Genomic DNA, 17,356 nt, shown 5'->3' with positions numbered 1-17,356 from the left:
GAATAATTGGGAGTGAAAATGAGGAAACTGTGGAGAGAGGTTGCAGATGTTATAGATACTTACCCTGTGCATTTCTACATGTTTTGACAGTAAATCAGTAACCTCCTCAATGGGAAACTGAGACACATAAAGAGAAGTGAATGACCCAGGCCAGTCACAGTTTAGTGGCAGTCCTGATAAGACACCTGACCAGAGAGCTTCAGTCTGGATGAGACGATGTACAGTACCTCCAGTCTGGTAGAATTTATGCATTTTTTGCATAGGATCAAATTAATACATGTCAATGGCAATATACGGGGGGGGGGGGGGGGGGGGGGAAGTGTTTCTATAATGCCCTCACTTCTGTTTGCTCCATTTCTCAATATCTATAAAGCATCCATTGTCTAAACGTGCAGCAGCCTTTACTAAGGCCCCTCTATTGCAATTGATCACATGTGGGCAGACTGTTATGAGGGGAGTTGTGCTGAAGCCATGAGGACTCCACACAAGCACAGCAGGCCCTTTAAAGTGAGGTCTGAAACGTGCTCTAATAAACTGTGATTATAATTAGAGCCCACTGGGGAAACCTGGCAAAGGACAGAATGTTTTTTTCTTTCCTTTTTCTGTTTTATTCTTCTACTCTGATGTGATCTAAGGGCAAGGTTGCATTTCATGGAAACATCCCTTTTTGAAGTTTGTATGTCAGTGCTAAATCATAGGCAGACACTGTGCTGGACACTAGCAAGGCAGGCAGCATACAGAAAAAATACTGGGCAGTAGCAGGGCAGACAATATTCAGAAATAACAGTGACAAACTGAAATCACTTTTGCTTCTAATTATAATTTTCCAAAACTATTAAGGATGTTTCAATGTTTACAGTTTACCGTATTCACAAGATGTATATCAATGCAGCAACGAACCAATTGCACAGCTTCTTGATTGTCCACAAAACTGGTAATATTAAATTTGAATTTGTAGGACATAGCAGGGAAGGCACACAGTAAAGAGGTAGAAAGAGAAAACAAAGCAGCTCTGGAGAGTTTCAGTGATGACATTTGTTTTAATTACATAGGATCCAGGCAGCCACACTAGAGAGGAGAAAGAGTCCCTCACTTTCAAATTTTTTGAAACTAAGAGAAATGCTTGAGAAGTTTTCTTTCATCTCATAGTTTTTTTATATCAATAGATATTCCTTCAGATATTTAGATTTAGAAGTTTAATTCATAAATTTACTAACTGCAGGAGTTAGAGATTTTGCTTTGTACTTTCCAAAGTATTGGCTGGTCATTTGCTGTTCTTTCAGTCTCATAATTTCTTCATCTCCTACTGCTCTGTTCCAGTCCTACAGCACATAGTCTTGCCTCTCAGATGTGCCCTTTGCTGTTGCTAGTTCCCCCTGTCATTCACCTACACAAAGACAAAGGAAAATCCCAGAAGTGAAACTTTGGCTTCATTAGTAGGAAAGGGAAATTGTGCTACATTTTAATATTTGAGCAGCACCCAAGGATAATCTTGGTATTTTAGAAGACAAACCATCACATGAGAACAGCCAACATTCAGAAGATATAAATAAAATAAACACTTTATTTTTGAGTAGTGGGTCATACCTTACATACTGCAGGATTTTACATTTTTACCAGCTGAAGTTTCATCCCTTTGCAAGTATGAAAAGAAGTATAAGTTTTAAATTCTTATCCTGACTTAACACACCTACGCACTCTAAACCCTCTCTGCTTAATGTTACCTTGTAGAATTACTACTCTCTAATCCTCTCTCCTCTTAGCCCTTCACAGCCAGTGTAATTGTGCAGGAGGGAGCAGGACTCTGCCTTGGCTCAGCAGCTGCTGACAGTCTCACAGCACCATGCCAAACTTCATGGAATCCCACCTGAAAGAACAAGGACCACCAAATTAGGCAATTATTTGCTTGCACTTTTTGGAATTGTCTTTGGGAAGATGTATTTCCCAGTATTTTATTTCTTGCTCAGATGTATCAACTGATTAGAATAACACTCAAGATTCATGCATGGGAGTGTTCTGATGCCATTTGTGGGACAAAAACGGTAACATGCAAAGTTAAGCAGCTCAAATGTTAATTCCTGAATTCCTTCATTTGTAAGACTCCAAACTCAAGAAGTGACACCAAGATGCCCCTATGTGGCATGTTTTGACATTAGTCACAGACTTCTGTGCAGTGATGAGCAGAAATGGTCACTTAGTTGACAACTGGCTAATGTGTTCAACAGCACATATCAGTGTGCCCATTGACATCTGTCACTTATGGGTACATTTCTTCGTGTAATGAACAAGGAACTGATAAAGCACTGAGATGACAGGAAGCTGAAAGTTAAGGAGTATTTAAACTGTGCACCATTCCCTTCTGACACACAGGGACATGTTAATCTTTCATAAAGAGAGCAAAAGCTATGCCTCCTGAAGGTGTAGGCAGACAATAAATTTCCTCTGGAGGCAAAGCCAGTATGTTTCCTGTTCACAGTCTTGCAGTACAAATCACTGCCAGCACTTGCTATTTTTAATCTGCATCATTTCAGTGACCTAATTTGTATCCTACCTCATGCACCCTTTCAAAGCAGAGAGGGTGGCACAATATGATACAGAGGTGGGAATGAGTGAGCAGAGAATAAATCCTGGTTTTCAGATTATTTCTAAAGTGAAAAGAAGGAAAGAGAGAACTCTGAGTTTTCAGGCTCTTTCTTAATTGGTATGAAATATTCTGGGAAGCATCAAACATAATTTAATCTGCAAATATTTTAAATAATTAAAAATATGTCTAGGTTTTCAGAATAATTTGCACTTTCTGTCTATGAAAAAATGTATAAATGAAAGTGCAATGTGGTGAATGTGTGCACATAGTCCACAGAAAGTGAAATGTAGAAGAAGAAAAAGGCCAAAAGAATAACATGCAGGATTTTCTAGTTCTATGGTATCATGTGAAGTGAAACTTTTTTGGTTTCTGTCCAGGACTTCATCAAATACCACAGTATATCTGCCTACTTATGCTTAAAGCAGAATTCTATGCTATCAAATATCACACAGAAAACCATACACTAAAAGACTTTTAACAAGTTTATATATTCAAGTGCTTAATTTAGGAAAATCTGGGTAGAACATTTTCTATGCAACCATTTCATCTCTTGTTCACATGGCCAAATTATAGTCCTTGACTACATAACAGCATACCACTTTATGGAGGATGATATTTCCTCCATTTGAAAAGATAGACTAGTTCTATCAAAGGACACAGTGCTGGCCTCCACATCAGCAAGGATCAGGGTTTCATATCCCATCTTCCCCATGCCACTGCTCACTTGCTGAGAAACTAAGCAAAGTGGGGTTTTATAACATACATAGGGCTGGGCACGCTGCTGTACGTTTCTAGATGTCTTATGAAAGGCAGGAGCCAGTAAGACTCAAGAGTCCTTTCAGACATTACTGTGTCCTCCACTCTGACCAAAAGGACTTCTGACTCCCTCCATCCTACCCACCTTAGGCAGTGCAGTGTCCACTCCTCAGTTTTCTTGCCCTGCAAGACATCACTTTGGCCTCTGCTCTGAGCTTTGTCCCTATGCTTCTCTGTCCTCAAGTCATTCCCTCCCTCCCTCTCTCCCTCTCTTCCTCCCTCCTCTCTCAAGTCCAGTCAGTTCTTGACAGACATGTCCTGTTCCCACTGCTTACCATTAACGATCTCCTTTTCCAGCCTGATCAGCAAATCTGTTTCTCCCACCCGGCTTGTCAATCAGCTTCTTTCTCCTTTCTGCACTCATTGTCCCAGTTCTTGGTTGACATTCCCAGTCCTGGGGCCCCAAGCCCCCACTGCTTCTTCCCCCGCCCCATTCCTTTGCTGGATTTCCTGCCATTCCCCAGACTGCTTGTCCTTATCGGGTCACCTCCTGCCCTCTGCATTTCAATCAACTTTCTCCCTCCTACTGACACCATTCACAGGTGGACAGGGAATAAATGTCCTGAGGTGTCCAGATCTCCAGCACATGCAAATTACAGGGTTTTATTCAAAGGATTCTAATAGATGCCTCCTTGGCAGAGAGACCATCATGTCTTTCACAGAGCTCCTGCTCTCAGTGCAGAGCATGTAAGTACTATCAAATGAAATCTTACATAATTTTTTTCAGATGTTAAGCCTAATTTCTTTTCCATTGCTGTGGTTCTCAAAGATGGCTACTGTTTGGGCTAAAAAGTTTCAAAAAATTCAGCCTGAGGCAGACATCCAGTGTGGAAAATTTAAGTCCAAGTATAAGAGAGTTAGAAGCAGCTGAAAACAGGGTCTTATAATGAGAAGTGTCAGACAACATCAGTATTGGAAAGTGCTACCAGCTTGGCCCATAATACAGGCTTTGTTAAAGACATCACGCAGGCTAACAATTGCTATATCAAGTTATAGGCTAATGCCTTTTGCAAGTGCAAAAAGTTACAAAATCCTTGATGATCTTTTTGGTTGCAGTGGTAAACCTGGCAGCAACTGGGAAAGACCCACAAAGCTGGAGAAAAAGTAAAAAACCTGGGGTTTTCTACCATGTTTGAGTTACAAGACTGGGAACCGTGTAATCTGAATTATATTCTTGGCAATGCCACAGGCTTCCTGCATGACTTGGGTGTAGCTGAGGTTAACCTCTTAGTGCCTCAGTTTCCTCATCATATTTTTTGGGACAATGCTTATTTCATTTCCTAGGCAGTGCTGGCATACTGAGCTGGCTTTCTACACTCCAGTGATGTGATACACTAATCCTCTGCAATTTTTCAACAAAGAGGAAAAATCAAACTTCCAGGGTTTGAATCTATGGCTGGCATAATGGGAAGAAAGCAAGGAGGAATTTACTGGAATGATTCAGAAGCTGAAATTATATTGGGTTCTGTCCACAGAAGCATAGAATCACTGTGTTTGAGTCCTGAAATGTCATATAAACAGTGCCTTGCAACTCCTGTAAATGGTTTCCTGACTTTGTTAAAGGAAGTGGCTGTCTACTTAAAGCTCTTGTCTGGGTCACAGTGACTAAACCTTTTTGCAGTGTGGGTTTTTAAAGGTTTGCATTTGTTTTAACTTGGAAACATTCCCATAAGTCTCAACAAATAACAAGGGTGTAGAACATGATATATGTCCTTTGATCCATGGAAGTGCAGAGATGTCTCACTAGTAGATGTAGCCCAGCTCACCTGTGCACTAATCCACTAATGCTGACAGGAGTCAGAGGACTAACTCTATTGTGTAACACTGTAAACATTAGTCATAATTGCTAGAAAAAAGTGCTAGAAAAAGAAGTCCTGGGAATTATGAGAATTTGAATCACAGTCAGCTGTAAGTATTAGAGAGCTCCTGGATAAAATTATATTTGTCTTGCACCCTTTGCAACCCTCTGAATTTCTCAGTCCCGTACAGAAATCATTAGCTAACTGTAAAAGGGAAAACAAAACACTGTCTTAAGGCATCTGTTCATGTCAGGTACCAGACATATATATTCTTCAGCCCCTCCAGAGACACACAGATGTCTGTAAAACTGTCCACCATGCCATGTGTTGTTGTTTACATAAACATAATTGAACATACTAATACAGAATACAATTATTCTGATATTCAAAGCTACACTACATGTGATTAGAAAATAACAATGTGTCCTGGGAATAGTTAGCAAAACTGCCAGAATGCAGATAAAAATTGTCTTATTAAAATGCAAAAGTAAGCATTTATCTTTGCTGCTATCCCTATGGGGGCTATTACACATAATAATGAAAAGATGTCCCTTGAAATGGCATTACTTTTTAATGAGGCTTTTACCCACTGAGTCATAATCTCCATTTTACTAATTGCAAGCAGAAATGGCTTCCTAAACCCTTCCTAAATCTAAACTGCTGAGTACAAGCGGCTTCTGAAGCTGAGGCTTCCCAGTCAGTTCTCAGACTTGGGCAATTCAGCAAGTGTTGGGCTACAGCTAAGTTGAAGATGGGGGTTGACTCTACAAGCCAAGCATATGAAGACCCAGCAAAAACATCTGCACATCACAATGTCAGTTCCTGGGCAGTTCTTAGACATACTCCATAGTGCTTTACTTGTTAACAATCCTCTGGTTAAACAAAAAACAACTAGGATACCCATGGTGATTACTTAGTGATTGTAATTAGTCCCAGGGACACTCCTGTGCTTTCCTTTTACACTGGCACTTTTCTTCATTCAGAGCCTGAAGGGCCAGACACTTAACCGCTGGTACTGGGCCCCAGTTCTGACTCACTGGCCCTGTCCTATTCTCAGTAGTACTCAAAATACCACATGGTGCAAAGACTGAACGCTTCTGTTTCAGTAAAAGCCTGGCTTTTCCCTTCATCTGTCTAATTACTCATATCCTCTTGAGCTTATGACCAATAAACCATTTTTGGTTAAAGCATTTTGGCAAATATGATCCATTGTCACAGCCACCGTTTCTTCTAGTATTCAGGTCTTTGCTACACATTTGACATGGGAATTGCTTTACACAGCAACATGGAGAAACATCTATTTCTGCAAACTGTCACTCAGGGAGCTGCTTAAAATTTGACAGCACTGAGATTATTTTTATGATAAAATACTGAATCATTGCAAACACAAAGGTGAATGGTTCAGGCTGTCAGTCTGAGGTCTCATAATATGAACTGAAATATGGGGTTCAGTGGGCCAAAAGGTATCCCGCAAAACATTATTAAAGTTAGAAAATTAAGTAATTTAAAGCAAGGAAACTCCAAGATTAATTGGCCCTCCCCAGCTCCAAGCTATCCTTTATTTTCAAATTCAGTTTATCTATTCTCATCCTTATGCCCCAGGTCATTTCATCTCTTCATTTTATGCTGGTGGCTTTCTCTCAGGTAATGAATATCAAAAAAGAGTCAGGAGTAAGGGAAACTGATGGCTTTTTGTTTTAATGCCAAAAATTAAATTTGGGGAACGTTCTCAAATCCATAAAGGAGCACTCCATTGTGATGTTAAAGTGAGAAGGTGGAGTAATCATCTGTGTGCTACAGTTTTTCTGAGCTTGGTCATTTTGAGACAGATTTTCATAGTCACCTCTGTTGTTTATAAAGGTCCTACATCAAATCCTACATCAAGACACTAGAACTTCTTATAGAAAAGTTTGACAATTATTTTTAAATGAGTGAACCCATTTCTTTTTCCCAGTCTTTTTCTTGGAAATTACTGAACTGTTTGGCTAAAAGGTTCCATACAGCCTGAGTCAGATAGCATGGAAACTATCACCACTAATGATTAAAGTCTGGCAAGGCTGTAAATAGCAGAGTCCAGGTCTCCAAGTGAGTCAATTTTATAATACATGGGGAGTTCAAACCATCCTATATGATGAATTGTTATAGCTTCCATTTCACAATTTGAAAACCTCTATTTGTGACAGACAGGTTGGTAATAGAGCCCTTTACTCATGAGCACAGGACACAAAGGTTCCCCAAAATCGTACAGCAGCTGCTGGTAGACCTGGGATGGCACTCAGAAGGGCTGACCTCAGATTTCCCCTGTAACCACAGACTGCCCTTAGTTTTGCTCGGCTCTCTCTGTTACATCACTTTCCCATATTTTTCTTCAGTGTTGTCTCTCTCTGTCTTCTCTTCCCCTTCTCCTTTTTCCTTGGTTTCCCTTCTCACTGAATTTCACCCTTTACCCATATACTTTCCAATGATATCTGGCTGAGAGTTTAAACCAGTTTGGCTGCCTTAGATGAGAGGTATGGTTTCCAGTCCAGGAGACAACAGTGCTGGGCACGCATTCCCTGCCCACTGTCACTCTCTTCACCTCACAGTTCTTGATTTCTGGTAGGCCTCAGGATAAAAAAGGAGACAGGTTGGATTGCTTTCTTGGTGGCTGTGGGAAGAAGAGCTGGAAGCCCCGTCTAATGTCTGTAGGACTTGTTTATATGTCACATTCCACGTGGTATAGGAAAGTAACATTATATATATGACCGTAATCTCTGGTTACATTTGGCATTTGGCAGTTCCCTGATTGAATTGCATCATATTTATGTTGCCTCAGACAAGTCTTAATTATTAACATTTTGATTTTTCCACCAGTTTTCCCAAGATGTTCACCATGCCCACATCAATCAGATCTGAATTATTTGAGCCTTCCACAAATGTGCTTTTTTTGGTTAGATTGCATGTGTCTAGGTTGGATGTGAGGCTTTCCAATGTGACTTCATTTCCTAGTAGGAAACAAGCACAGGGATTCAAGGTATGTCCCACTGCCCAGCTGAGGGACAGCATCTCTGGGCAGCAGCTCTTTGCAGACAAGCCTGACTGCTGAGTTGGGGCTGGCAGCAAGGACAGGGCTGGGCACTGTGAGGGGTGCAGGGACAGCTATGAAGAGCTCTGTCCCTGGAAAGGGAGAGGTCTCTGTTATTCCCTCCTCTGCCATGGTGTCTGATTTTGTGAGCACCAGGAGTACCTGTGTGCATACTGCTTGGGGACACAAGCAGCAGAACTGCTGGCACAGGTGGCCCTCCAGGGGCTTGTAAACCTCAAGAAAATTAGAAAGGGAAACAGTGAAGATACTGAGACACCCCAGTAGGTCACTGGGACTGAATTGGAGGTAATCAATCCCAAAAAACCCACATGGCAAACCTGATCAGGTGTCTTGTCACTGCAGTTCCCAGGCAGTGGAAAAGCAGAATGGACCCATCCAAACTGACTATTTGATCCAGGTCACAGAACATACACAAGCAGCTAAAGACCTCCCATACCCCTCTCTCCCTAGAAGCAACGTGGCTGCATTTGCCAGGGTCCTATGCCAGTATTAATGCTCCCTTCCAAGGGCAGCTGGCTGGCTTTTGGTGTCTGTGTATCTTTGCCACAGGCAATTCACAACTCCCAAAGAGCTGGGAGCCCACTGCATTGTGAGATTGCTTTTCTTCCCACTTCTTTGCAGATGAATTGGCAGGAGCACCTATAAACCTACAGCAAAGGCTGAAATTTTCAGTCTGAGTGGGTTCTGACTTGTAACCTTGAGGTAATGGGAAAACATAAATGGAGTTTGGCAAGCCAGGTAGAGGATTTTGACCTCCAAGTCTTTGCCTCTTTGTAGGTTTTGCCTTGGAGATGATGTGGCAACAAAGCAGGGTGGGGATCCCTTCTTGCTCTACCTGAACATGTCCTAGTGGGATAGAGATCTGTACTTCCCAGACCTTTTATCAAACCAGCAAATGTAGCCAGGATAGCAAGCCTGAACTTTCAAAAAGTCAGAAGCCAAGCTCTGAAACATCACAGGACTTGCTTAAAACCACAAGGTGTTTCTCAGATGTTTCCTCTGGGCACTGAGCTTTTATTTCATATTCAAGTGGAAACCAAGAGGAGTATATTCTTTCTAAAAGAAACCCTGAAAGTATTTCACATGAACACTGGATTCCAAAAGATTAAGAATAAAACATAAAGTCACGAAGGCTTTCAACTCTCATAAAAGTCTGGAAATAACTTATTTTAATCTCAAAACCCTCTAAGTTATAAAAGGAAGATTTTTGGTAAAGCAACTCTGACTCATTCTAACACATTTTCTCTTCATTCATATGTTCTTTTGACTCAGACTAAAAGACTTGGATTGCAAAGCCTCATACGTGTGTGTGTGTTCTTTTTTTTTTACTTCACAGCTTTTTTTGGGAAATACCTCAATGAATACAATGGCAGCTACATCCCTCCTGGGTGGAGAGAGTGGGTTGGATTAGTGAAGAACTCTCGCTTCTATAATTACACCATTTCTCGCAATGGTAACAAAGAGAAACACGGATTTGATTATGCAAAGGTATTTTCCAGACACATAAATGTCACATGATTAATCCATACAAAAATAACTTTCAGATAATTAATTAACAAGATAATTAATTAAGTAAACAACTACAACCATGAAATTGAGATGTCATTTTCAGATCAATTTCCACATAAGAATATTAATCACTCAACAGAAGAATGTTCCCAAGGCTCTTCAGTGGAGCCTGGTGATACCTCCCTCCTTCCTCTCCTCCCTCCCTCTCCCTGACAGAATGTAAAGTTTTGGTGTCAGAAGCAAAGAGTAAATAAAAGCCTTTCCCGAAAAGAATTGTGCCCCTTGCGCTACTGAACTTTAAAGTTTGCTGAGTGTTTTCAGTTATTACCCACAGAAGAGCCTTGGTTAATGTTGTTTTCCATTATGGAGTGCACACCAAAGAAAGGCTGTGTGCCTGTGGTGTCACACTCCGGATATGAGTATAAGAGTAGATAAGGGCAAGAACACGGCCGCTGGAAAAGTTCAGAGCTTGTTTGTGCTTTTGAAAAACTGTGGAAAATATGCCAAGGTGACCTGCCCACTGCCATGAAGTTTCTTGGAAAGGCTTAGGAGGGGAGATCTCAGACAGTTCAGCCTGCAGAAAGCAATCTGGAATTTCCTCAAATTGTAGCTCAAGGAAGATGATACAGATGTTGCAGCTGTGGTTTCTGACCCATGTAATGAGTTTTTATTGGAAGCTAGTGACGCCTGTTTCTGATTTTCCCATCCATAGAAATTACATTATACTGATTATATATTTATACAGAGTATAAAAAAAAAGGAAATATAGAATACTGGTTAGTTATACATTCTTTACACACCCTGTGTATGTAGCTAGAATAAACTGGGAAACAGGAGGGGAGTAGATGCTTTGGGAGAGCAGTCATACAGGCATTTCACTCAGGCCACAAACCCAGAAATTATCACAGCCCTGGTGCCTCACACTCGTTATCCATTTTGGAAATGAAAGGATCACTCACTGTCTCATCCATATGCTTGCAGGATTTGTAGCAGCCAGGGCTACTGTGCATGTTCCAAGTGTGCTGCAGGAAAGGGGAAGGGGCAGGGGACAGGGAGCGGGTGACCAAGGAGGTCACAGCTGGATGGCTTGTCCTAGCACTGACATGTGACACAGACCTTGTCCCTCAGGCTCTGCTTTTGCAGCTGTTCAGGGCCTTGAATCCACAACATAAGATTAGTCATGCCTGGAAGTGCTTGAAATTACAAACATTGTCTCAGCACTTTCTCAATGAAGCTCGAGCTAGACCTCCAGGCCAACAGTGAATACTCCAAGGTGGCAGGTGGTTTAATTTAAGTTTTCATCTATTTTTCTTAGTTCCATTTCCTCCCTTTTCCTTGTAGGCTTCCATTTGCCACCTTAGCTGTGGGTTAAGCCAGTTTATTAGCGAGTCACAACCTTAATCTCAGCAGCTGCACTACTTAAAGTTGCACAATTAAATGAACAGAGCCCTCAGGAATTCAACTGCTCTCTGCATTCTCATTTGCAATTTCTTTGATTAAGATTTTTTGCAATCTGTTGCCTGTTGTAGCTGTCTTACACTTTGTACATATGCAAAAGTATAGTCTGAACAAGGAGTGTGCGACAGAGGTTTATGTAAACATAAAACCAGATTAAGATTCAATGTTATTTGGGAGCTATTACCTTGTGAGGTGTTTCATCAATGAAATTTAAGAAACATATCTTTGTCAGTACAGTCTGACATTTTAAATGTTACTTAGCATTATATTACCAAATCTGGTTATCAAATTTACTTAATACTTGCTGTTGTATCTGATTTGCAAAATACTGTCTCATTTTATGTGGCATTGCCTGCTTAAGAAAATAATTACTGCTCAGTCTCCCCTATGCTCCCTCAAATCATACATCTCTTTGATGGTATGCTTTTACTTCCTGACCTGAGCTTTAATGAGGACTTGAAAAATAACGTAATAACATGATAGTGTGTGATCTAATTAATCATGCACTTTGTAACTTTTGCTTTGTGTTAATCATATGTTCCAGGACTACTTCACAGACCTAATCACTAATGAGAGCATTAATTACTTCAGAATGTCTAAGAGGATATATCCCCATAGGCCCATAATGATGGTCATCAGCCACGCTGCACCCCATGGCCCCGAGGATTCTGCACCGCAATTCTCAGAGCTCTACCCCAACGCTTCACAGCACATGTAAGTGAAACTCACACACTGCCGGACCCGCTCCTTGTATCTGCTTCTGCGCAGGATTTGTTTATGGAGACGTTGCAGGAGCAGGGAATTCAAATATAAGACACTCATGTAAGCAGAGAATGTTTGCTTGTTTCTTTTGCTGTGCTTGTTCCTTTTGCGGGGGAGAGTGACAGCTCTGACCATTATTAAAGCAGAGAGAAGCTCTTTTCCTCCTGGGAAGTTGTGGGAGATTAAAAGGTCAGTATTTGGCTTTGTAAGGGCAGCTTCTTACAATACCCTGAAAATATGTAGACACAGGTCAGGATCTGTTGGAAAGATATTACTTCCTTCGTTTCCCTCTAAGATATGCGCTTCCTGGGCTCTAACTAACTGAACGCATTGAGAGTAAAAACACCCTTTTGAAGCTTTTGAGAGCATCAGATTTGTTTATAGACTAGATACTGGCAGATTCCCAAAATAGCCTATTGGTCTGCACTTTTAAATAACATGCTTAATCTTTTCTGGTGATTAAGCTATAACAAAAAACCCCAACTCTTCATTTTGTTTCTAGAAGAAAAAGCCATTTCAGGTAAAAATCTGTGGAGAGTCTACATCTGTGGATTCCTCATCTTGCTTCCTACCTTGAAAATTCTGGGTCCTTTTCATTATAGTGAGAGGCTATGGAAGATTTCCATTGCACTTGTGACTCCCATGGGTTTGTAGACCAGTCTTTCCATTTGTTCTGAAACAATGTATTTGCACATCTTTAGAAAACAATAGAACAAAAACAACTAAAAAAAAGTAAAACCAAAATCTTAATAAAGTATTTCATCTGGATTGTACATTTATCTGTCCTCTCAAAATGAGGATAAATCAATTTCATTAGACAATGGAAAAGCTCCTTGGTCTAAAAATTTTGGACACTCTGCAGTAGTACACACACCAGTATGGTTTTTCAACTTACATCAAATACTTTAAAATTTCTAGGAGTAGTAGTTACTGCATAAACTGCCTGCATAAACTGATCACTGGTTGGAGCCAGAAAGAGATTTGCTGTTCATGGCACATGATTACATTTTTGTTGTTTCGCATCTTTTATCCTCTTACAGGCTGCTACTTTCTAGATATGCCAGTTTCCCTGACCGTATAATCTTATATTCTCCGTGATCTGACATTCCTAAGACCAAACTTTGCAAGTAACGCAAACCAGTCAGCAATATTTTGTAGTTACTAAAATATTCAGAGTAGTTTCTACCCATATAGGGAACTAATGAAGTTGAGATTTTAGTTGGTAAATAAGGTAGACACAAATACATTAAACCTGTCATATTGGGTTGTATGCAAAAACATTCTCAGGCCTGAATTATGTGCTCCAGCAGAAAGTAGCAGGGAACAATGGTAGAGTGAGGGGGAAGTAAAACCACATATTTTTTTGCCTGTTCTTCTAGCTTCTGAAAATCACGAGTTTAGGTGAACATCCATGTCAGGATGTCCCATTCTCTTTGCATTGGTTTAATCTCTTTTTGAATTCTGGTAGCAGCCCCACCATCCTGCAGCAGCAAGTTCTACAGTGTCACTTTGTGCACTGGGGACAAAGGGCTACTTTTTCTTTCCTTCTAAACCTGCAGCTTGGTTATGCCACCTGTGTCCCCTGCTTCCCATTCTGTGAAGAATAATGAATAGTCACTATATCAAATTGAAAGGATTTCTCCCATGTCTCCTTTCAATTGCCGCTTTTCATTACCAGAGAGTTATATCTATTTGTTCTCACTCCATTCAACAGATTGTCTCCCATTTAGTGGCAGAGACTGCCTGGCCTCAGGCAAGCCATCCTGCCTGCTGGGGGACTATCCATCATGCAGAAGGGCAGGATCCAAACTGCTTCCTCTTAGCTGTGGGGACGGTGTCTGAGAGAAAAGCACTGAATCATTGTATCTCACCCTAGCTCTCCCCAGGCCAAAGAAACTCATTTGAGGCTCCTTGCTCCCCTCTGACAAGTGCTTGTAGGAACTTGCTTTGGTTTTTCATGCTCTTGACACTTTCTGCTGCTTGATGTTTTCAGCCTGCTTGTTTTCTAGCTTGTCCTGGTACGGCAAAAGGCTTTAGTTAGTCTCCAAATTTTTAGCTGTGTCTCTACCTTATATACAGGTTACATGTTACCTGCAAAAGTTAAGCAAAATCCTAGCTACAATTAATTTTTATTTGTGTGGACTCCTGGGGTCTAAATACCTTGCTCTGCTAGGCTACTTGTGAGAGCACTCAGCTGTGCTTCTTCTTTTCTTCTGGTGTTGTTGATTTCTTGGCAAGCTTCTTGTAAAGAGTTTTTTCTCCAATGACCTTAAGAGATCCTTGCTGGCTTGTTTTGTGTTTCTTATTGCACTGACTGACTGCATGTGTTAAAGTTCAGTCTGCAGGCTGAGAAATGAGACAAATTGAAGATAAACTGCTAATTTGGGTTTGGGTGACTGAAGATTCCAACTGATTTCTCTATCAAAAATATGAGCAACGTGCTCTGAAAGATATGAGAAGTTCAGTTCTCATAGAAATATTCTGCGTTCCCTATGAAAACAGAACAAGAACAATAAAATCCCTCCTGCCAAGGTTTGTGTAATTTGAACATTTAACCCTTAGGTTTTCTTCCTTGGTGGTCAAGCACCATTTGAATCTCTTTCGTTCTGACCTTGGGTGACAGCCATCTGACCTTGGATTTTGTTTTTAAAAATGTAGTTGCTGTATCATGTTACTGTAACGCCTACCTCCAACAAAGAAGGGAAGCCAGGTCAAAAGCTGCTTGCTGGCTTAACAAACTGAGATGGAAGGTTATACCTACAAACTAAGGATTAAGATAGCCTGTCAACCACATGTAAGAAGTTTTGCTTAAGAGAACAGTAGCTGAAGCAGACCCTTAAATTACATGATGTCTCTTTGCTGGTAAAGTGCCTGCTAAAGATTTAAATGCTGCCTCTATAAATTAAAACAAAACCAAACAACATAAAAAAACAGACCAAAAGTTTGTTTAGAAGAAGTTTTCCACTGGAACATATAAAAAAGGGAGTGGCTATGGCAGGAAATACTCCAGTTCAGGGAGAGCTCTGCCCTCAAGTGTGGGCGTCTATTGGTCCCATTTCCTTGCTTATCACCATGGCAAAAATAAAATTAAATTAATGCAGCAGCAAAGACCCTAAGATTCATGCAAAATACATCAAAGACAAAAAGAAAATTGAGAATTACATGCCATCATTATGTTACAGTCCTGTCCTCTTCAATACAAACAGGCTCTGCAGTGGAATGGAAAGTCTTACAAAGACAACAACAGTAATGATGTGTACACTGTTTACTTATGAAGTGATTCCTGTTAATTCTTATTAACTCCAGATTAAAATGAAACACAAACTATATCATATGGGAAGCAGCAGACTCTTTATCGTTTTTAAGCATCCATTCTCCCCTCCCACTCTCCCACTTCTTCTCTCCATAATGTATGTCCTATTTCTGACATCTAAAAATATTTCTGAAGGTTTATCCTGGCTGCTATCACCATAATGAGTGAAATATTTTCGAAAAATAAATCATACTAATGCATGTACTCTAACTATCCCCAGACATAATTTCTGAGAAAGAAAATGGAACTAGAGAAGATGTACTAGATGAAAGCAATACATAGATTTTTGCTGTGGTAATGAACATCATCTGTTAGGGAGCAGGGTTGTTAGACCTTCGGAAACGTTGTTAAATATGAAAATATGTTACAGGACAATCTTGTTTCACCAGACATATGAGCAGGTAAGCTTTGACTAAAAGGATACTCTGATGAAAGCCTGAATTATCTGTTATGCTCAGGGCCTCTGACTCTTTTAACTTCCCTTTACCTTCCAGTGTGAACCAGTCTTAGGGGAACTGTGAATCCTTATAAACAGACCTAGGCTGTTTATAAGCTGTGAAGTAAACAAACACTAGAAGCAAAAATCTACAGGAGGCAGGTTTACTGAAGAATGTAAAAAATGGAAATCTGAACCACTGCTGGCTGGGCTGAGTTAAAATACTTGGGCTGGCAGGAGGACTCACAGCCAGATTTTATGACTACCTGGAGGCAATCCTATTGCCAAGCTAGAAACATTAGGAGGAGCAGATAGAAATGGAATCTGATCTATCTTGGAATAGATCAGAAAACTTCACAAGCTAAGAAAAGGTAGGTGATATGAAAGGCAGAAGTTTATATTTCCATTTAAAGATCATATGAAAGGTGCTGATATGCCAGGTGTGTAGGTCTGAAGTAGTGTAGCATGAAAAGAAATGTTGTAGCTCTGCATCCCCAGAGCAGTCTTCAGTGTGAGTTTGGGGTGTGAGCTGGCTCCATCTGGAATCACTGAGGCCAAGTCTCAAACATGTGCCAGTAGCAATAGCACTTCTTGTAATGTGGGCACAGGGCCATTAGAGTGGGATCATGCATTTGCATCAGTAATAAACCTTGACATGGCAGTATGCAGTGTCACTGCTGGCCCAAGGCTTGCTTGGACTCCTGACTTAGAGAGAAGTGATCACAATCATCACACCCATCATTGTGAGTGTGATTTTAAAGGCAAGACAAGAAGAAATGGTGTGAATAGAAATGTAAGTAATATTCTAGTTGCACAATTAACTTCTGCAGGAACAACAAATAATGTTTCCTAAGTGGAAAAGGTGTTAACAGGCAACAACTGTCTCTCTTCTTTATTCTAAAATATAGCAGTTGTGTTCACGTCAGGAGTGAAACTTTCATACCCCACATACCCAGATCTATAAATATCACTGGGTTTTAAAGAGTCCCCTTTTAAAAGGCAGAAAAAGCAGACCCAGAGTGGTGAAATTCAACTTCACATTAATAATAACCATGGCTACTGGCTGTGGTTTTGTTTTTTGGGTTTTTTTACTCAGAATTTTGCCCAGAACCTAGGCTTCCTGCTTTCCAAGAACAGTATCTAAACCTGGAAGTCTATTTTCCCTGGAAACAAAGAATTTGCTTCTTTTGTTTATTTTCACTTGAAGAAACATGACCACTTATGCTGTGTTTGCTAATCATATTTCAAAGAATAATAGAGGTGCTAATTCTGTACAGAAACTGTTCATTTTTCTCAATCAGTTTTACCAAAGGTATTATTTTAAAATATTGTTGACTTTTATTTTTATGAAATGAAAATATTCTTGAGGTATCTAAGAATAGCGTATTATTTTCACTAACTGGAGAACTCACAATCCAAATAGAAAATTAGCCAACACTTTTGGGACAAAACCCCCTGCGAACTTTATAGAATTATTCAAACCCAACATCTTTAGTCAGTATTTTTGTGAACATAATTTATTTTGTTGAGTAGAAACAGGAGGAAATTACAAGGTTGTAATTACAGGCAAACACAGATTTTTACTATGAGCAAT

The 17,356-nt window shown here is 40.3% G+C and overlaps 1 protein-coding gene across 10 annotated transcripts in view; it reads left to right on the top strand.

Annotated features, from left to right (window-relative positions):
• SULF1 (sulfatase 1) overlaps positions 1-17,356 on the top strand; it is a 301,035-nt gene that overhangs the window by 247,466 nt on the left and 36,213 nt on the right. For all 10 annotated transcript variants that reach the window (XM_077783290.1, XM_021555564.3, XM_077783280.1 and 7 more), the window contains 2 exons: positions 9,621-9,772; positions 11,796-11,965. In XM_077783290.1, the coding sequence (XP_077639416.1) occupies positions 9,621-9,772; positions 11,796-11,965 (322 nt within the window). The remainder of the gene's footprint in view (positions 1-9,620; positions 9,773-11,795; positions 11,966-17,356) is intronic.

The sequence above is a fragment of the Lonchura striata genome, chromosome 1, assembly GCF_046129695.1.
Source record: "Lonchura striata isolate bLonStr1 chromosome 1, bLonStr1.mat, whole genome shotgun sequence".
In the NCBI taxonomy this organism is placed as follows: Eukaryota; Metazoa; Chordata; class Aves; order Passeriformes; family Estrildidae; genus Lonchura; species Lonchura striata.
Note: the sequence above shows the minus strand (reverse complement) of the source record. Positions and strands in the feature narration are given on the sequence as shown.